Source organism: Myotis yumanensis, unplaced genomic scaffold (assembly GCF_028538775.1).
Source record: "Myotis yumanensis isolate MYYU_CA2020_CCGP unplaced genomic scaffold, mMyoYum1.0.hap1 SCAF_16, whole genome shotgun sequence".
Lineage (NCBI taxonomy): Eukaryota > Metazoa > Chordata > Mammalia > Chiroptera > Vespertilionidae > Myotis > Myotis yumanensis.
This window is the reverse complement of record NW_027223767.1, coordinates 10,067,166-10,088,499: the sequence shown is the minus strand read 5'-3', so window position 1 is coordinate 10,088,499 and position 21,334 is coordinate 10,067,166. Positions and strand designations below refer to the sequence as shown.

General features: G+C 45.0%; 1 protein-coding gene and 1 long non-coding RNA gene across 4 annotated transcripts in view; one reads left to right on the top strand and one right to left on the bottom strand.

Moving 5' to 3' along the window:
- LOC138994189 (uncharacterized) overlaps positions 1–21,334 on the top strand; it is a 27,553-nt gene extending 6,219 nt beyond the window's left edge. For both annotated transcript variants that reach the window (XR_011468401.1, XR_011468400.1), the window contains exons 2-5: positions 7,279–7,367; positions 12,001–12,115; positions 14,865–14,937; positions 21,054–21,334. This is a non-coding gene — a long non-coding RNA (uncharacterized lncRNA). The remainder of the gene's footprint in view (positions 1–7,278; positions 7,368–12,000; positions 12,116–14,864; positions 14,938–21,053) is intronic.
- On the bottom strand, positions 7,551–17,304 carry LOC138994187 (ADP-ribosylation factor 2-like). Of its 2 annotated transcripts, XM_070393917.1 has the most exons (4): positions 17,157–17,304; positions 16,026–16,136; positions 12,055–12,179; positions 7,551–7,706 (listed from the first exon to the last, which is right to left on the bottom strand). In XM_070393917.1, the coding sequence occupies exons 1-4, from the start codon at positions 17,302–17,304 to the stop codon at positions 7,551–7,553; spliced, it is 540 nt and encodes a 179-aa protein (XP_070250018.1). The 2 variants fall into 2 exon arrangements, with proteins under 2 accessions (XP_070250018.1, XP_070250019.1); XM_070393918.1 differs by lacking the exon at positions 16,026–16,136.

Sequence of the window (21,334 nt, the reverse complement as noted above, 5' to 3'; positions counted from 1 at the left end):
GGAGAGGTCCCTGTGCAAAAATGGCTGCTAGGCTCTGTTTTTAAAAATTTGAGCCCAGTTAGCCACCAGGAGTCCTTCTTAGTAGGTGTCTTTTTTTTCTTCTCCTTCTTCTCCAAGTTCACAAAAGCAAACCCCCAAACACGAGATGTTTAGCTCAACCTTGCAAGTGAAGACGTGTATCTCTAACAGATAAGGACTCCCTTCTTCTCTTTTTGGAAAAAGCAACCACAGCCCCATCATAATCATCATAATCGTCACACATGATTCACACGTTCCTGATTGTCTCAAGGTTTCCATAAAACAGGATCCTCACAAGTACTAGCCCTTCCTCCTAGTAGCCACATTTAAGTTTCATTTCACCTGTGGTAGCCACTCCCTCACACTATTTAGTCATGGATAATGCCTTAGGACATTCTGGACTTGGATGGCTGTTTCCCACATTATGAACTTGGTTGTCTGCTTCCTCATGGATCATTTTACATTTTCCTCTCTTCAGCAAGGACCTTGGCATGCCTGGATTTCCACTGTAGCCTGGGATTCTAGGCCAGGGCCTTGGTCCAGAAGAGGTGCCCAGTTGATGTGGAATGAGTGGCCAAGTGAACATTCACCAGCTACCTTACAATTAACAGAAGCCTTTTGCCTGCATGCCATTTGGTCCTCAGGATAGCCCCATGACACAGGCAGGGCCACACTTTGTATATGCTTCTCAGTTGTACTGCTGGGACAGGTCACTAGGACTAAAGACTTACATGCAGGGATCATGCCTGTCTTCCCCTCTCTGCCTCCAACATCTGGTCATGGGGATTCTCATACAGGGACTCTCAGATGAACTGTAGATCTCTGAGTCTTCTTCAGAGGAGGTCTCCCTGAGCAGGAGTTTCCACAGGGTCCTGGGTATCTCTTCCCAAGGCCAGTCCTAACTGTGAAGAGGGGGTCTGGGCCTGGGTACCAGCAAGGGAGCGAGCAGAGGTGTTGTTTTTGGCTGTGGGGCTACACATCTAATGAAGAGGTGTTTATATCGACACGCTTTCTTTTATGCTGTTTGCTCCAATGCCTTTTTGTCATAGCCTAAAAAAACGCCATGGGCAGCTTATTGTCTGAAACAAAACAAAACAAAACAAAAAACAAAAACAAAAAACAAACACCATCAACAACCAAAAGAAAACGAAACAAAAATAACAAAACCCCCAAAACACCACCACCCTTGGAGAATATGTTCAGAGTGAACATATTGCTTCCACCCCAATGACGCTTCTGTCCCAGGCTGTGCCCAAGGGCAGAGCTCGCCACAGAGACAGAAGTAAGGGAGGCAGGCTTGGAGGGGAGGGCTCTGCTCCTGTGGATCCGGTGGATGTGGGAGAGAGGAGGCCCCTCGGTCCACAAGCTCACAGGCTCCTTCTAAGGCGGATGAGAAGCGTTTGTTTCCACGGCCCAAGAGAGTCATGCAAAGCAATTACTCAAATCAGCAGCCCCAGGGAGGAGCCACCACCCGCCACCTGCTCTTCTCCCCTGTTAATCTTTGTCTCCTTCCTTTCCCATCAAGGAGGGGTGTCATGACCAAGGAGATGGGGCTCTCTGGCCCTAAGTGTCTCCTTGCATGTTCATCTTGAGAAACTCAGTTACGTAAAGGCTTCTCCCTAGCCAGCCCTTCTCTCTGGCTGGGTCAAGCATCTCCTCTCCAAGCCACATGGGGCCAAAGCTATGTCCCTAAGGCCATTTCCTCCAGCCGCCTCTATCTTTGTTTTCCCCTTTCTTCTTGTCTCTCCTGATGAGCTTTTGTCTTGTCTCTGTCTGTCTTCCTCCTTGTCTACTTGTGCCTCCCATACATGACAGCTCTCAAGATGTCCTAATTTCCCTGGGGGACATGCAAGGAGTGCTGCCCTTTTCGGTCATCCTACATATTAATTGAGCAGATGGTGTGGAGATGGCAGCCGGGCTGGGTCCTGTGTGGGGAATGGGGAATTTTATAATGGGGTGGGTGTGGGAGATGGGGGAGCTGGGGTCATGAAGGATGAAGGGACTGGTAGAGTTTACAAGAACAGGTCAGAGTGGAGCAGGGGAGGAAGGAACATCTCTTTGATATTCCCAGGGCGAGCAATACCTGCCAGCACCTGCCCTCCTTTTTGGGTGGTCTGTGTCCTTCAAAGGAGCTGGACAGGGGCTGGTTGGGTCTTCAGTTCAGGACCCAACTGCTTGGGCAGGGGGTGTGGTCACAGGGCACAGGTGGCCTGCTCCTTGGATGCGGCTGCCACCTAGTGGTAAAATGTAGGTAGTGTTGCTATCTGAAGTTTACTTCAATTATTTCTCAGTGCTCCTTGCCCAATAATAATCAGGCTCTGGCCTGGTAATTAAGACTGGACTTTAAGATGGAAAAGTCAACTTCACAATGTTTTCTGATAAGTAAAATCTCACAAAAATAGTCACCACAGTTTCAAAATTTCAAGGAAATAAGATTATATTTTGAATAATTTAAAAGATTCGTGATCTAGATTGGTAGCTGGGATGAAGGGAGAGGCTTCCTAAAGAAGGGATGGCAAAGATGAGCCTTGAAAGAAAAGTAAGAGCCAGGAAAAAATATGATGGAGGGAATAGAGGTTTCGTTGGTGGTGGTGGTGGTGGAGATGGTGGTGATGGTGGTGGTAGTGGTGGAGATGGTGGTGGTGGAGATGGTGGTGATGGTGGTGGTAGTGGTAGAGATGGTGGTGGTGGAGATGGTGGTGATGGTGGTGGTAGTGGTGGAGACGGTGGTGGTAGTGGTGGTGATGGTGGTGGTAGTGGTAGAGATGGTGGTGGTGGAGATGGTGGTGATGGTAGTAGTGGTGGAGATGGTGATGGAGGTGGTGGTGGTGGTAGTGGTGGTGGTGGAGATGGTGGTGATGGTGGAGATGGTGGAGATGGTTAGGGGGGTAATGTTGGTTTAAGAGGCAAAGTTGGTGATGGTGCTGTTGATCAAGAGTCAGAGGAAAACAGACCATAGGAAAGCAGAAACTTCAGTTTCTCCATTAATGATTTCCAAAGCATTTATGTGTAAATATAAGGAATCCAACTTAATAGCACTAGCATTATAGACTTTAGAACTGGAAGAAATTGCAGAGATATTATGTCTAATGTGTTTAAGCAATTTTTCTGTTACTATGTATACCGAGTCCCAGTTTTTCTTAGTAAAAATGCAGAGCCTTCCTGTGCCTTGGGCAATTAGGATGGAGCCTGGGTGAAGTCTAGTGTGAAGCTGTAACAGTCTGCCCAAGGGACTCCCAGCCTCGGTTGGTTCCCTCATCTGACCTCATCACACATGAAGAACCAGATTTCCTTCCTTCCTTCCTTCCTCCCTCCCTTCCTTCCTTCCTTCCTCCCTTCCTTCCTTCCTTCCTTCCTCCCTTCCTTCCTCCCTCCCTCCCTCCCTCCCTCCCTCCCTCCCTCCCTCCCTGTTTTGCTTCTTCTTTCCTTTATTTTTATTTATTTATTTTTTAATTGACAAACTGCTGAATCTACCTGCTATCTGCCAGGCTGGGCACGCTGGTGATTCAAATGTGAATAAGATTCTATTCCTGTCCTCAGGAGGCTGGCAGGTGAGTAGGTGTGAACAACTGTCAACAGAGGGTCAGGTACCAGGAGGATCTAGATACGGGCTGCAGCTACCCCCAAGGCTGGGTCTTCTCCTTGTCTGGTCAGCCTCCCTATCCCCCCGGGGGAGTCTGTGCAGGGGGATTGGAAGACCTCGCTGTGGCCGCTTCCTCTTCCTTTTTTTGCAGTCCAGGCTCCTGTCAAGCACTCTCCTCAGACCCCTGGGAACTTGGCTCCAGCTGCCCTGCCCCTCCATGGCTCCCTGCAGCCCCTGCCCCACTCGGCTCTCCCGACCGCCCTCCTGTCAGGAGGCTGCCAGGATGCCCTGCTGTGGGGCCACTGGGGAGTATGTGCTAAGCCTTAGCTAAGCCCCCAGCCCTGCATGCGCGGGCCGGTGGGCCCCCCTCTTTGCTCTTTGCTCGCCACGCCGGCCAGCTGCTCCTGCCCGGGGACAGTCAGCTTCGCTCCTTCGCTTGGCGCCTACGTATGCAAATTAACTGCCATCTTTGTTGCATATTGCCCTGATTAACCAATGAGAAGCGTAGCAGAGGTACGGTTAATTACCCTTTTTCTCTTTTATTAGATAAGATGAGATGCTGTAGGAACTTAATTCTTATGTCAAGTAACCATTGATAAAATTGGTTGTTATATGTCAGTTTGCTTAAAGTTGCAGGACCTACCAATGACATTAAATGAGGACTTGCTGTATTTTAAAATTACTACACCCTAAAAGAAAGGGGTGGCCATGAGATATAGTCCAGGCTAATGAAATAGAGAGAAGACCTGTAGTGGGACTTCCAGATCTTCCTTGAAGGGTGGGCACACGTGCTTGTTTGCCCTCCCACCTTCCTCTCTGTGACTAGCTGTGAACGGGACTATTATTGCTGCAGTGGCGGTCCAGGGGCAATGGAGAGGTGGGAGGATGGAACAGCAGTAAAGACTGGAACAGAAACAAAAGGAGCTTGGATATTGCTGATCCTGTGGAGACTACAATAGCCTGGACTTTCTATTTCTAGACTCAAGGATGGAAAAAATGAATCATTATCTGTTTTAAACCAGTGTATTTTGTGTGGGGGGATAGGGTGGAACGGGAGGTGTCTCTGTTATAGCAGAATTGCTAATTGATGCAACTTACATATGCCAGGTGCTGCTCTAGGTACTGGAGAAAAACATTGGAATGAGAAAGGGTTCCTGTTCTCAAGTTCAACAGGGAGAAGTGCCGGGTAGCATGGGACAGAAAAGGGACAGTTCCTCATGCAAACAAACACGCAACACTCGAACAAGGTTACAGAAGAAACTCACCAAGTGGAATGGAGCCCATGGAGCCATGGTTTGGCCTATTATGGTTACTGCTTTATCTCTTGTACTTAGAACAGAACCAAGGGTATTCAAATAATAACATATTCAATGAATGAAATAGAGATAGAGCATGTTTTCACATGAAAAGAAACTTTCCATAGAGAGAGGATGGTGATGGACTTCTTGGATTTCTAGGTGGGTTGAAAGACAAAGCAATGAGGCAGGGCACTTGGGAACCGGGCACACAGGGACCCAGGAGGTGGAGGCAGGGTGGGCAGCACATCCTGTGCAGTCATCTTTGTAATCACTTTCAAAGCACACAGGCCTTATTGTGGCACTGATTACTGAAGGCTCTGAGTGCTCAATTTGGCTTGAAAACACCTCTCCCCAAAGACAGAGCAGCAATTAAAGAAGGCAGGGGAGAACATAAACCCATTTAATTAATGAGGTCATTTGTTTTGTTGAGAATCTCACCAAGGCCTTTGAGGAGGGCCTTGCAGAGGATGATACCCCCAAAGGAGGGACGTTTCTGTGTAGCCCACAGAGGCCCCATCAAGCTCTGCAATGCTGATTGCTGGTTTTAATTGACACTCACTTGTCCCTTCACACTAATTTCTATGTAGGCCTGTTTGGCTCCAGCTGTCCTCTCTGTTGAGGTTCTCGAATGGATTGCACAATTTCAGCCAGTGTTTGTGACATCCTAGCCCCCTGGCCTAAGAATAGTGATGAAATAAAATAGCTGAGAGTAATTGGCCTGAGGCCAGAAGCTAGTGAGGGACACCTCTGGGATGTGAATATGGCTATGAGGGGCCCAAGTGTCTGCTGTACTAATGTGTCCCCACTTACCCCAACTCACCAAAATCACTGAAAGACAAAGACTGCAGTTGGAATTGTCACGAAAGTACCAGTACTGCTAAAGGCCAAGGGCCAGGAGAGTACCCCTGTGGTTGTCTTTTGTAACAAGTGCCCTGTGAGTTTTCAATAGAAAGTCAGCTAAGATAGAAAAGGAGGGATTTTAAAGTAGTTCAGGACATTCAGAAGTACATGACCACCTTCTCTTCCTTCCAAAGTAAGCTTTTTGTTCAACCAATCGACAGTGTTCAGTGAAGCCTAGCACTGTACTAAGTACGCTGTACTAAGCATAAATACACAAGTGTTAAGACACAGTCCCAGCCAATTTAAACATAGAATCTAAACATTTCTCAGGAATTAGTCCATGGTTAAACAAGCAAAACTGGACTTAGTTGACAATATTGCAATGAACAGTCTTTAAAGCCAACATTTTAAAGAAAAACATTACACCTACACTTGTTATGGTATGCAAATTCTCCCAAGTAATATCAACTTCATTGTTATCAATAAACAAGGTTTACTTTTCTTAAAATTCACCCCTGCAATTTCAATAGATTTTTTTAAAGGAACTTTAAAAGGTAAAGTAGTAAAAACGTGTAAAAATTTGGCCAACAGATGTCTGAGCAAAAGAGCTCGAGACTACTGAGAGAACCTAGCCCATCTCCAGGCCATTTTCATTAACATTTTGACAACATAAAGCATGTTTCCATATAAGACATTACCACCATCCCAAAGAGGGAGTCAGAACCATGGACAGCGGTGTAGGCTAGACATTACCAGGAGGGCGAAATTTTGCACTAACTCAGAGGCAATAGATACCAGGGGTTGGGGGAATTTTGTCCCCCAAATTAACCTCTTGATTCTCTCACAAACTCTCATAACTCACAGGTGTTAGCCCAAACAGGAAGTTGGATTGAGATACTGTACATGGTGATGATTCATTCCCAGGAATGAGCAAACCTCCTGCTTTGAGAGCGTAGAACATTCAGCACAGAGCAGAGAAGCCAGAGCAGCAGCCTCAGGAGCCTGAAACCTGAGAGGGTGATGCAAGGACACAAACATGACTGTCACCTTGCTTTCTTTTCCAGACCCTTCACTCGACTGTGGCCCCAGCAAAGAGCTTTAGCCTCATGCTGGGTTACTACCCAAAATGGTCTCCATTTTGCACCCCCCCCCCCAAAAAAAAGGCAAATCAAGGAAGGAACTAGCACAAGGGGAGGACTGGATAATTCTCTAGTGTTCATGTAGTCTGGATACTCTGGTGAAAAAGAAATCTGACTCCTTGAAATAAAGTGTGTTACACCGGGAAGTCTGGGCTAGGCTGCAGCTGAAGGGAAAAGTTCCAATTTGAACTTCAAACCTGTGGTAAGCAAGCGCCTTTTGCTCGAAAGCACTGAATAGTGAGCATTTAGCTCTGGCGGGGATGGGAAAGAATGCCAGTTCCATCCTTTTCATAGACTCTAAAGTCTAACAGGATCCCGGGTATGCAGAGACGCCAGGTCCAGGGCTTCACAACTGAACTTGGTCCTCATGCCAGCAACCCTTCTCCTTTCCACCACGAAGGTCACTCTGGCTCCTATGCACCCGACAGCCCTCAGGATTCCTCCCTCCATCAACTGTAGAGATGATCATCAAGGCTACTGAAATAGGAGGTAGTGTACAAAATGTAACGCTGGTTTTTCTTAAAATGCAACACTGGTTTTCTTATAGCAGATACAAGGCACAGTGTGAGAAAGCTGCCCCACGCCCAGCCACACATCCACACTTGCTCCTTGCACACACACAAGCAGCTGGTTTCGCCACGGTGCACAGGAATGAATTGCTTCCAGTCATTTCTAGTTCTTAAGCTGGTTGGAGAGCCAGTCCAGGCCTTCGTAAAGCCCGTCTCCACTGGTAGTGCTGGTAGCCTGAATGTGCCAGTTTCTCCGGCGGATGGACTGTAAGCCAAGCTTGTCTGTTATTTCTGCTGTGCTCATAGCATTGGGAACATCCTTGAAAGAGAATATTCAAAAGTCAGTTTATAATGTTGCGTTCATATAATGAAACACCATGCTCTTAAAAATATATATATCATTCTCTTCTCCCCAAACCTGCCCCAACCCACAGACTTATCTCAGCTGATGGCAACTCTAGCCTTCCAGCTGCTCAGGCCCAAAACTTTAAAATCATCCTTCATTTTTTTTCTCTCTCTCACTCTCACAACTCCACAGTAGGAAATCCTACAGGCTCTACCATCTAAATATATTCAGCATCGGACCATTTCTCACCTCACCTTCACAGCTACACCCTAACCCCACCACCATCATTTCTCACTTGGATTACTTACATAACCTCCTTATTGGTCTCCTCGCTTCTGCTCTGGCTCCCCTCAAGTCTATCCTTAACAGTCAATTTAAATCAGATCAAGTCATTCTTCTATCAAAATCCTGCAACAGCTCACTCTCTCTGGGGGCCAGAGTCCTTCTTTTTTTTTTAATTAAATCTTTATTGTTCAGATTATTACATTGGTTCCTCTTTTTCCCACCATAACTCCCCTCCACCCAGTTCCCACCCCACCCTCGGTCCTCACTCCCCACCCACTGTCCTCATCCATAGGTGCACGATTATTGTCCAATCTCTTCCCGCACCCCCCACACCCTTTCCCCCCCCCCAAGAATAGTCAGTCCACTCCCTTTCTATGTCCCTGATTCTATTACAATCACCAGTTCATACTGTTCATCAGATTATTTATTCACTTGACTTTTAGATTCACTTGTTGATAGATGTGCATTTGTTGTTCATAATTTGTATCTTTACCTTTTTCTTCTTCTTCCTCTTCTTAAAGGATACCTTTCAAGATTTCATATAATACTGGTTTGGTGGTGATGAACTCCTTTAGCTTTTTCTTATCTGTGAAGCTCTTTATCTGGCCTTCAATTCTGAATGATAACTTTGCTGGATAAAGTAATCTTGGTTGTAGGTTCTTGCTATTCATCACTTTGAATATTTCTTGCCACTTCCTTCTGGCCTGCAAAGTTTCTGTTGAGAAATCAGCTAACAGTCGTATGGGTACTCCCTTGTAGGTAACTGATTTTCTTTCTCTTGCTGCTTTTAGGATTCTCTGTCTTTTGTTCTTGGGATTTTAATTATGATGTGTCTTGGTGTGGTCCTCTTTGGATTCCTTTTGTTTGGGGTTCTCTGCACTTCCTGGACTTGGAAGTCTATTTCTTTCACCAGGTAGGGGAAGTTTTCTGTCATTATTTCTTCAAATAGGTTTTCAATATCTTGCTCTCTCTCTTCTTCTGGCACCCCTATAATTCGGATGTTAGTACGCTTGAAGCTGTCCTAGAGGCTCCTTACACTATGTTCATATTTTTGGATTCTTTTTTCACTTTGATTTTCCGGTTGGGTGTTGTTTGCTTCTTCGTATTTCAAATCTTTGACTTGATTCTTGTGATCCTCTGGTCTGCTGTTGGGAGTCTGTATAATATTCTTTATTTCAGTCAGTGTATGCTTAATTTCTAGTTGGTTCTTTATCACAACATCGAGGGTCTTACTAGATTTCTTGAAGATCTCACTACATTTATCGGTGGTCGCACCAGTCTTTTCGAGGGCCTTACTAAATTTATCGGCGGCTTCTAGACAGTTCTTTAAAGATCTTAAAAGTGTGGTTTTGAACTCTATATCCAGCAGTTTGCTTTCCTCCATTTCTGTCATTTGCATCCTGTTTCTTTGTCTCTGCATTTTTTATGCTTCACTGTGTCGATAGAGTGCCTTTCTGTGCTAAGTGTCCCAATTACCTGAGGTAGACACTCTTGGTGCACCCCCTTGTGGGCTTTGTGCACAGTCTTGTTGTAATTAAGCCTTGATTGTTGTAGTTATCACTGGGAGGAATTGACCTCGAGGCCAGTTGGTTGTGAGAATCAGCTGTGTCTGCAGTGGAAGAACTTCTGTGCTGGAGACACCCCTCTGGGGCAAGACTTGCTTCAATGGGGCTTTGGTGCTCACTGAGTCTCCCCCCTGAGTGTGTCTTTTATGGTTCCAGGGAGCTGCAAACTGGATGGTCCCACTCTGACCTCTGGGCTTCCTGGCTCCTGGATCTCTAAGGAGGTGCTAATCTAGCCTTTGCCTGCGGCTATTCAGCAAAAGCCTCCATGCAGGGTTTGGGTGGGGCAGGTGCCACGGGATCAACAGGGCAGGGCTAGCAGTTATGGCTGCTCTCAGTCTTGCCCTCAGAGGCTCTGCTTCTCAGTGTGCTGGTAAGGTAATCGCTGCAAGCCCCTCGGAGAGAAAGCTTCCCTCGGGTTCTGACCGATGCCAGACAGTCCCGCTTCACCTGTATGAGTCTGGGTCCCTAGAGACTTGCCCGGAACTGGAGCTCAGAGCCTGAGACTCCCTCCCAATTGAAAACGATAACTGCGCCCTCGGCCACCAGCCCGCTCCGCATGCACCTCCGCACCTCTCCTATGCTTTTCTCTTTCCTTCTAGTTGTAGAATTTCCACTCAGCCAGCCTTCCTGTGGTTCTGGATGCTGTCCGTTCTGTCTTTTAGTTGTATTTTTGAAGTGGTTGTGCAAGGCAGCAAACTCCGGTGTTTACCTATGCCGCCATCTTGGTTCTCCAACTTCCAGAGTCCTTCTGATGGTCTGTAAGGCCTTCATGACCTGAGCCCCCATGACTTCTCCAAATAGTCCTGCTTAGTCTTTTTAAATACAGCACTCAGCACATGTTACTATATTATAACACTTACTTACTTAGTATGGTTTTTCTTAGCCATCTCCCCTAAATAGAATGTAAGCTTCACAAAGGCAGGACTCTATCTCTTTCTCTGGTGTATCCCAAGTGCATAGAACTGTGCCTGGCACATAGCAAGCTCAAACTAAATTTGAATAAATCAGCACTAAAGAACAAGGTAGATCCGTTGTATTGATATGAAAGGTTGGTCAAAGATATGCTAATTGAAAAAGGCAGGTTGCCAAACAGAATGCAGACTATGATCTCCACAATTTCAATGTGAATATAATCATTTAACTGCTTTTATAGCAGTGATGGCAAACCTATGACACGCGAACTCATTTTTTTGGTTGATTTTTCTTTGTTAAATGGCACTTAAATATATAAAATAATTATCAAAAATATACATCTTTGTTTTACTATGGTTGCAAATATCAAAAAAATTCTATATGTGACATGGCACCAGAGTTAAATTAGGGTTTTTCAAAATGCTGACACGCCGAGCTCAAAAGGTTCGCCATCACTGCTATATAGGCATAGAAAGTTCTACCTCTGGAAAGAGGCAAGGAATGTAACAATGTTTTACCCTGAGGAGTGGGGCTACGTATTTCACTTCACTTGATATTCTGAACTGTTTGCATACTTATACCATGAACATATTCTGCTTTTATAATTAAAACAATAAATCTGTTCTTTTTTTTTTTTTTGAAAGTCCACTATGTTCACTAGTGAAATTCTGGACTGACATCGAACCTAACAGTAGAGTCACAGTTGAGTAAATGATGATCCATTCGCCCTTTAAAATCATGTTTACAAAGAGATGAATGACAAGAGAAAATGCTCCCGATGAATCTGAAGTGACAAAACAGTATGCAACACTGTCAAAACAGTACGATTTCCATTTTAAAATGAATATATTCATAGAGGAGAGAGTGGGAGGAAACATATCCAAAGGTAACTGTCGCTATCTCAGGCTGGTACATTGCACATGATTCCACCTTCTTTCCCATACTTAGTTCAGCTTCGAGTCCTGTTCTACACCGGGCCTTCCTCCCACTCTTTTACAGCTTATATTACATCTCCTCCTCAGTGATAGCCCCATGAGATCTAATCATTCCCTCCCTTGTCCACCCCCAACTCTGCTCCAGTGTCCCTGGCTGCCTTGTTGTTCCTAGAACCCTGGGGCGCCCTTCCTGCTGGACTTCAGGTCTCTGCTCAGATGTCATCTTATCAGAGAGGCATCCTGGCCCCTCCCCATATCCATTCTGCCCCTTCCCTGCTTTGCCTTCCTCCACAGCACTTCCACCAGACACAGTACACACTATGTACTCACTGACTCTCCTCCCACAGGATGTAAACTCCCATCAGCACAGAGAGTTTTGTCTGTCTTGTTCACTGATATTATCACCAATCCCTAAAACAATGACTGGAACTTAGATGCTCAATGAATATTTGTTGAGTGGATGAATGAATGAATATAAGACATATGCTATAAAGGAGGTGGAGGGAGAGGTTATGGTAGGGACTGGAGAGAGAGAGGCAGACATGTAATTTAAATATCTATTATTTTTAGGTGATCAACTAGCAGTAAATTCCAGTTCCAGTATTCAGAAAGCCAACAACATACCTGTTTATTTGCAAACACCAACAAGACTGCACCCATGAGCTCATCCTCCATTAACAATCTGGTTAGTTCTTCTAGGGCCTCACTGATCCGTTCTCTGTCATTACTATCGACCACAAAAATCACACCTGGAGAGGAATCACCAGCATGTTAGTCATCTGAACCTGGAAATGGCAGCTGTTTATATCTCCTTACAGCTTCTCCCTGCTCACATGTGTGTTTTCACGGAAAGCAATCCTGTGGGAGAATCTATAATCCCGAGAGTTAGGAAGTGTACTGTACACCAACTAACCTATCTTTTTCAGAAGCATCATAGCCCTTCACCAGATTATACAAAATATACAGAGAAATATACAAAGAAAAGGTTTTTAATCTCTCATTTTTTAAAAATACGTTTTTTGTTTATTTTAGAAAGAGAGGAAGGGAAAGAGATGGAAATATCAATGTGAGAGAGAAGAGAAATATTGGTTGACTGGCTCCTGCATTCCCCCTACTGGGGATTGAGCCCACAACCCGGGCATGTGCCCTGACTGAGAATCAAACCTGCAACCTCTTGGTGCACAGGACGACGCTCAACCAACTGAGCCACACTAGCTAGCGCAATCACTCATTTTTAATCACTTCATTTCTGCATCAAACCTACATAATAAAGTTCTAATAAAATTCTGGACATCAACATTCAGGTAAGTTTCCCTGGTTTGGCAATACTCTGCATACATCACACATCAGTGTGCCGGAAGGGTAATGCATTCCTAACTCTCAGGATTATATACAGGGTGGGGCATAAGTAGGTTTGCAGTGGCTTGTGTGGAAAAAAACATGCAGATTATGATTATTGCAATAGCTTTATTAGCCCTAGCTATTTTGGCTCAGTGGATAGAGCGTCGGCCTGCAGACCAAAGGGTAGCGGGTTTGATTCCGATCAAGGGCACGTACCTTAGTTGCAGGCTCTGCCCCAGCCTGGGCCCTGGTTAGGGCTCATGCAGGAGACAACCAATCAATGTGTTTCTCTCACATCGATGTTTCTCTCTGTCTTTCCCTCTCTCTTCCACTCTTCCTAGAAATCAATGGAAAAATATCCTCGGGTGAGGATTAACAACAACCCCCCCCCCCCCTCCAAACACACACACACACACACACACACACACACACACACACACACACCAATAGTTTTATTAACACTGTGTTTTATGTACTCACAACTGTAAACCTACTTTTGCCCCACCCTGTATCCTTCCATCTGATTGCTTTTAGTGACACCACACATGTGAGCAGGGAGAGAACAATGGAAGCTGTGTGTTGGTACCACCGGGATCTCTTCCTTTGGTTCATTTGTGTCCTTGTAATAAAACTGTAATGGTAAGTATAGCCCTTTCCTGTGTCCTGGAAGTCATTCCGATGAACCTGAGGGGGTAATGGGAACCCCAAACTTGCAGCTGGTGCCTGAAGTAAAGTTGCCTTGTGCACATGACCCATGAAGTTTGGCACAACTCCAGATAGCTGGTGTCAGAAGTCTTTGCGGCATCCCAGAGAAATCCCAGGAAGCCAGAGACAGGTTGAAGAAAGGTGCTGCCACACTGTATCTGAGCAAATATCGTTGAAACCTGCACAGACCTGGTGACTGCCACATTGGCTGGGGAAAGAGGTGGTACAAGGATCTCCCAAAGGAGGTGCCCAGGAGGACTCCAACACACCATCCAAATACAGGATGGGGGAGACTTTCTTAGCAGCAGTCCATGTGGCAATAATGGTAATGACCACGTGGGATTCAGGTGACAGTAAGCCCTCTCTCAGATAAGAATGTGGTTGCCAAAAGAACAAATTTGATCCTCAGCTGTATCAACAGCAGTGAAGGTAGCTTAGTTTTTAGGACATGGGTGATAAAAAGCCCACTCTATTGTATGTCGGTCAGAATATCCTGGGAATGTTATGTGGTCAGTGCCGGACCCCACATCCTAAAGCACAGGCAAACTGGAGGGATTAAGAGAATGACTAGGATGGAAAAGGAATCAGATACCATGTCATCTGAAAAATAACTGCTGTAACTGGGGATATTTTACCTGGAGAAAAGACTCATTGCGGGGACTGCTGATTGCTGTCTTCAGATATTTAAAGGGCTATGGCATAAAGAGAGATTTAACTTGTTTTATATAGTAGATGGAAGGTCAGTGGGTAAAATCTACAGTAAGTCAACATGATAACGAGTCAACAGAACTGAAGCAATGAGCTACTGAGGAGGCCCTCCTGTGACTGGAGGTCTTCATGCCCAGCTGAAGCCACAACTTGTGGGGACACTGCAGAAGGAACCCTGCTGGGAAGGAGAGGGTAGTGAGATGAGATGTCCTCTAGGTTCCTTCTATGAGGTCTCATGACTATATCTAGGAGGGAAAGCCAGTGCTGGCGCTCTGACCCATCCCTCCATGCTTCCCAGTCCTGCCACCCCCTCCAACAGCTGCTCCGGGCCAGCCGCTCCGGGCCAGCCCACTCCGGGAGACAGCTCGACAGCTGCTGAAGGTTTGGGGCTTGCACGTGAGTCAAAGCCATGTCTGTTATAGCACATCAGATTTTAAAAGTGCAAAACATTCAAAACTCCCCCCGCCCCCCAAAATATGAATGCTGCCAGCAGTTCTGGACCGTGATCATCACTAAGCAAACCAGGTTATCCAGAAATTTGAAGAGATCCTTAGAATCATTAGTTTCTAATGTAAAACAGACAAGGGGGAAGCCGGCATAGTACTAGTATCTCTTTGCCATTCCTAATAAAAATAAAGGTTTATAAATATTAGGTACCTTTTCATATTCTATTTTTATAGGGATCCCTATCTGAGAAACAAAGAACCTCGCATCAGACTGACTATACTTTTGCACTAAAAGAACCTAGAAAAGGTAAATTGACACATGAGTAACATACTGTAATTTGTTTTGTAAACGGGGGAGGAATATGTAATTATAGCATAATTATACTGCATCAAATACCTTTGGGCAGATATACAAAAAATAAAAATTGTTGCCTACAGGAAGGGACCTGGATGGTTAAGGGACAGTGATGAGCTGATGACTTTTTATTATAGACTTTTATTTCTTTTTGAATTTTGAACCATATAAGTACATTGCCATTTAATAAGTTAAAATTACCTGCAATCAAAGAAAAGTCCTCCTATGTGAGAACTAATAGACCATTTTATGCATTATCTATAATATAGCCCCATCTTTAAGAAACCAATGATAAGGAAATACAGTAACAATCTGGGATATTCATGCCTGTTCGTGTACTTGTAGAATAGTAGGACAGCAGGGAGGGACTGTGACCACACAAGAGGCTGGGATTTGGGATTTGGGGATTCAGCCCTCTCTGTTCATCTTTTTCTCTCCAGAGGCATGATTTTTAGATATTCTCACTAGATTTAAAAATGTTTAGTGAATTCAAATTCTTCAAAAACCGGTACCTCATCCAAGGGCACCTATAACTCTCAACCAAAGAATGAAATTCATCAGGATAACTATTTTCTAACCATTACTTGATTAAAAGGACTTTCCTATATTGGGCATTAAAGCCCAAGTACTTTTTTTAGGAATGCAGGGACCATTTCTCAAAAAGAAATCTCCCCAGTAAGCAAAAGTGAGCCATCAGAAGAGAAGGGATGACTGGCAGTCCAAATAAAGCAGAGCACCACCAGGGGCTTCAAGCATGTGTCTTTTTAAGAAATATATATTGTTATTGATTTCAGAGAGGAAGGGAGAGGGAGAGAGAGATAGAAACATCAATGATGAGAGGGGATCATTGATTGACTGCCTCCTGCACGCCCAACACTGGAGATCGACCCAGGCATGTGCCCTGACCAGGAATTGAACCGTGACCTCCTGGTTCATAGGTTGACACTCAACCACTGAGCCACACCAGCTGGGTTCAAGCATGCATCTTTAGATACATTTAATATAAATGGCTCCATGGCTGTGGACTGGGTAATCCTTACCTTTGCTGTCCTTGAAACAATGTCTCCACATAGGTCTGTGTTTACAATGGTTATTGACATCCCAGATGGTGAGGCTGATATTGTTATATTCCACCGTCTCCACATTGAAACCTAAATTGAAACGATGGAGACAAATTTTAATGATGACTCTTGCTGGTGGAACAATTCCAAATAATTTCAACTGACATTTGGCCAGCTTTAACATTTGGACTTTTAATTTACAAAGCAGCTTGCTAGTCAAAGATTTATAACTTACAAAACAGAATGTGTTAGTCAGCTTGCTCTCCCATTCAGCATGAAGGTGTCTCAGACCTTCCCTACTCTCTCCAACCGCCCCCCTCCCACTTTCCCCCTTTCCCGCAGCAAAAAGATCTTAACAGTGTACTTGAGAGCAAACAGAAGCCATTAATGGGACTGACTTCCACTTTCCGCCGCACAGTGTAGAAACGTTCCTCCCTCCCTCTTAGAGCCTTTCTCACCCAGGAATTTGGATCTAGAGGCAGTTCTCTAGGCAAAGATGAAGTTCTATCAAAACTGCCTTTGCAAAACCCTTAAATAGCCCATAAAGCACAGTGCTGGTTCACAGGAAGGCTGGTCTACAGCTTTGGAACAAATCAGATTCTTCAGTTGGACACCAGCTCAAGTAGTTGGCTCAAACCAGAGTGAAGAAAAAACAATCTCACTGCATCTTTAAGCACTAGGAGGTACTTGGAGTGGAAAGATGCTTCCACTGAGGACGGCCAGCTGGAAGGAAGACTGGCTGAGGAGGGAACAGCAGATTTCCAGCTTCCCTCTCGGGCCGAGGCTGGGACACATCCTAACTGAGAGGAACGGAGGGCTTAACTGCCCTCACTGTTTAGTCATTATTATCTTTTACTTTCTTGCCTAGCAGCTAAGGATAAATTTGCTTAATCTAAATGTGTTTGTATGACTCCCCTGTAAATCTAGGAATGTGCTGGAGACATTGGAGAGCAATTTGTTAAGTATATATTACCTGGTTTTGGCATCAAAAAGTTTACATTCTTGGGACAAACAAGATTTTCGAAAAGAAACAGTCAATAATATAAGCAGCATGTTAAGAGTTTAACAGACTAAATTGTAACTTGGTGTGGCCACAGGTTGTTAACATACCTACTGTAGGGACGGTAGCCACAACCCTTCCCAGCTTCAATTTATACAACACGGTGGTTTTTCCTACTCCATCCAAACCTAAAATAAGAATCCACACCTCCTTTTTCTCAAACAGACTTTCAAACAGTTTTTCAAAAACATTCCCCATGGTAATTGAATTTGGTTACCTGGGTGAAAAGAAAGGCAAGTCAAATAATTGTTCTTTGCAGAGCTATGCAAACATACATAAAATATAAGTCTCTATTAACGGTGGGTCCCAGTAAAACTTTTTAAAATCATTTTTTATTTTTCAATGACAGTTGACATGCAATATTATATTATATTAGTTTCAGTGATTAGGCATTATATAACGTACTAAGCGATCCTCCCAATAAATCTTGTACCATCTGACCCATACGTAGTTATTAGAATATTGTTGACTAGAGCCCCTAACTGTATTTTACATACCCACAACTATTTTGTAACAACCATTTGTATTTCTTAATCCTTTCACCTTTTTCACCTTTTCACCCATTTCCCCAACCCCCCTCCCATCTGGCAACTATCAAAATGCTTTCTGTATCTATAAGTCTGTTCTGCTTATTTGTTTATTTTGCTTAGTTTATTTTTCTTAATTTAACTTATTGATTTGAGAGAGATAAATACAGAGACAGGGGTGGGGATGGGCAGGGGGACATTACCTTGTTATTCCACTTAGCTGTGCATCCATTGGTTGATTCTCATATGCACCCTAACCGGAGATGGAATGCGCAGTTTTGCCATATCAGGACGACACTCTAACCAACTGAGCTACCTGGCAAGGACCAGCTTTTTAGTTGTTTTTTAAATTCAATTTAAACCATCTTAAGTACACTTTTGTCAATAAGGAGTAGGATATCTTTTCTTCAAAGGAAAACTCAATTAAGCCTTTTGATACCTGACTGAAAAATTATCTTTTCCACTGCAGCATCTAAGTGGGATGGGTAGAAGCCCAGTCTCAATGCCACCACTGTGATGGCAGGCTTTAGCCACCTTAAGTCGGGAAGCAGTGCTACAATAAAAATATCTAAACTCTCTTGAAATGAGAACTTAGAGAACCAGTTTACTTTACACATGTGCAGCAAAGTGCTTAAGGTAGGTTCAATATCAACATATCTTTGAAAGTTAGTTAGCTGCCTGTGGCTAGCAGACCATATCAATACCCAGAAAATAACCTAACATTTTTCAGAGGTGCAGAAATACGTACAGCATTGGGAAACTGCCCTGGAATCAGTGAAATGAACTGAGTTGAGGCCATACCATAGCATCCAATATTGACTATCACCTTATTCTCCATCAATCTTTAAAACTATTTATTGAAATATAATTTACATAGCTATAAACATTCAGGATAACTGTACAGTTTAATGAAATGTCATGAACCATGGGCTCGTGATGGACACCATGGAGGGGCGTGGTGCCCATCCTCCTTAGGCTGGCTCTGGGCTCCGTTTTCAGAGGGAGGAGGCGGCCCCCACTTTGCTGTTTTTTAATTAATTCAGGGAGAGGGACTGGGGAACCAGGTCTGGCGTTCGGTTGGTAACATTTATGAGACATTTCTAGATCTTGAACATCAAGCTCTTTTAAAGAGAAGGGAGGGTGGCCTACAGGGCTGACTGACCACAGAGAATGGCTATTCCTAAATTCCTCCGTGGGGGGCACTGGGCCGAGTCTTTTGCTTGGCTCTGCCCGACTGAACCCTGATAATTACCCTCTGACCTAGGAGGGACGGTCATAGCAGCCCTGTGTCAGATGGCTCAGCCCATTTGGCTTTCCCAACTGCCTTTCTAGATCCATCTTCCCTGTCCCTCCCCCCTCCCCAGCCTAAAGGGCGATTCCTTGTACCTTCCTACCATGTGCCATGTGATTTTGTCTCCTTCCAGGCCACATGGGCTTGGATGAGAGGTGGGCAAGTGACTGCTCCATTCATAGACCGATTCAGGGGCATCAGAAATGCTCTCTTGAGAATGTCACTAATACACACGGAAACTATAGTCAGCAATGGGGACTGAAACCAAAAGCTGTAACATGGAGAAGCAGGGGCAGCTAAGTTGGTCCTTGTGCAAAGTGAGTCCCTGACTTTTCAAGAGAAGGGCCAGAGACCCTGACCTTCCAGCTCCAGCCGCTAAGGCCCCCTGTACTGCCCTGAGGCCAACCGGCAACACCCCTGGGCTATACATCAGTGGGACCCAGTGCCTGGTAACAAGCATGCCTTATATAGAACACAGCACAGCCCGGGTAACCAGCCTGAGCAGTCCCGGTCACAGCCCTGGTCCCTGTGTCTTTAACTAACATCAGAAATGCTATTTTCAGATGTCTGTTGGCCATGTGTATGTCTTCTTTATGAGATGTATTTTCATGTTCTCTGCCTATTTTTAAATTGTTTTTAAAAAACAAAAACACCAATTCTAAAAGAAATAGTTACCCCTATGTTCACTGCAACATAAGTTACAATAGTCAAGATATGGAAGTAACCTAAGTGTCCATCAATAGATGAATAGATGAAGAAGTTGTGGAATATATATGTGTGTGTATATAGATATTACTTGGCCATAAAATAAAAGGAAATCTTGCCATTTGCAACATGGATGGACCTTGAGGATATTATGCCAAATAAAATAAGTCAGAGAAAGAATAATAAAAAAAAAAAAGGCCCAGTCTCTCAACACAACCACTCCCACGCCAAGGCCCCAAGTTTCCATATTTCCTTGGGCAGGTAAAGATGAACAAACCTCTTGCCTTCACCCACATTGTATTCCCTTCACTGAGTCATATTCTCTCTGTCATCTACTCCCACTCTGAGTGACTCACTCATGTCAACAGACCCAGCATCTTTCCTACCCTCCCCCAGGCTCCCAAGACTGATTCCTGGTGCAGTTGGGGATAGCGGGGGCAGCGAGTGATAAACTCCAGCAATTTTGCTTCAGTGTTGATACTACTGGGGTGGGAGCGGCAGGGGAGGCCCTGAAAGAAAAGGCACTTGGATTTCTGCTAAAGGCAATATAACATCTGGAAAGTAAGGAAGACATGGGGCTGGAGGGAAGGGCTGAGAGATGTCTGGATCTACATGGCTGGTGCAGTCCCACTGCCCATCCGGATATGGCTGAACATCCTTCTGAAGAGGGCCCCAGACTCTCCCCTAGGTACTGCCTGCCTCCGCCTCCCAAATACCCTCTCCTGTCTCAGCCCTGCCAGGTGTGCCAGAATGTTCAGGGTTGTGCGGGGGATGGAGGATCCACGGGGACAGCAATAGAGAATAATAAAACTGATGGACGGAACAGAAAAAAAATCATTTCTCGAGAGTGGTCACTGAGCAGTGAAATGGTGTCATCACTTGGGCAAGTCCAAATGATAGAAGAAAAGTCAGCAAACGAGAGAGAACTCACAGGCTCACTGTGGCCTGCCAAGGTGGAAGGAATGTTTGAAAGCACAGTGGCTACCCTCCTCTGATGTCCACTATGGCCAGAGGCAGCACAGTGTCCCCACTGCCCATCAGGACATGGCTCTGGCATTCACAGAGGGGGCTGCACCTGCCAGGTTCCCCCCAGTCTCTATACAAGACAGGTTCTGCATTAGGGTAGTTACCTGCTACAGGCTTCCTGTCTTCCAGGCCCCAGCTAGAAGGCGAGGGAGATAGGATCTGGATCCAGTCAGCGGATGCTAAAAGCCTTACTGTTCCTGTAGACCACACTCCCTTCCTCAGTGGTGGACCCCAAGTATAGGCGGGAGCAGGGCAAAGCCACTCAAGGTCCCCATTACCTCCAAGTACAAGAAAAATGTTGAGCTCTCCTGTCATCAGCCTGTGATCTTTGCACCCTTATGGGTGGTCTCCCTGGGAAAGCAATTATGTTTCTAATTCTTCCTCTTTATTTCCCAAAGGGCTCTGGGCAGATTCACTGAAGTCCTTCCTGAGCAGGACCTAAGCCAGCTCAGCCCTCAGCATCCGACAGCAAGGATTCAGGGCTGTTGCCAGATGCAAGTGTGGTAAATTACCTGGACCCAACCGCCCGCTGACGGGGAGGCCTCCCTCCCTCTCTCATCTTAAGTTTCTCACCCGACTCTGGATGGTGTGTGGTGTTTAAAGAAGGGGCTTTCTTGTTAGTTCTCTGGGGTCTGATAGGAACAGATCCGAGGCTTATCTTTGCACATGTTTAAGAAAA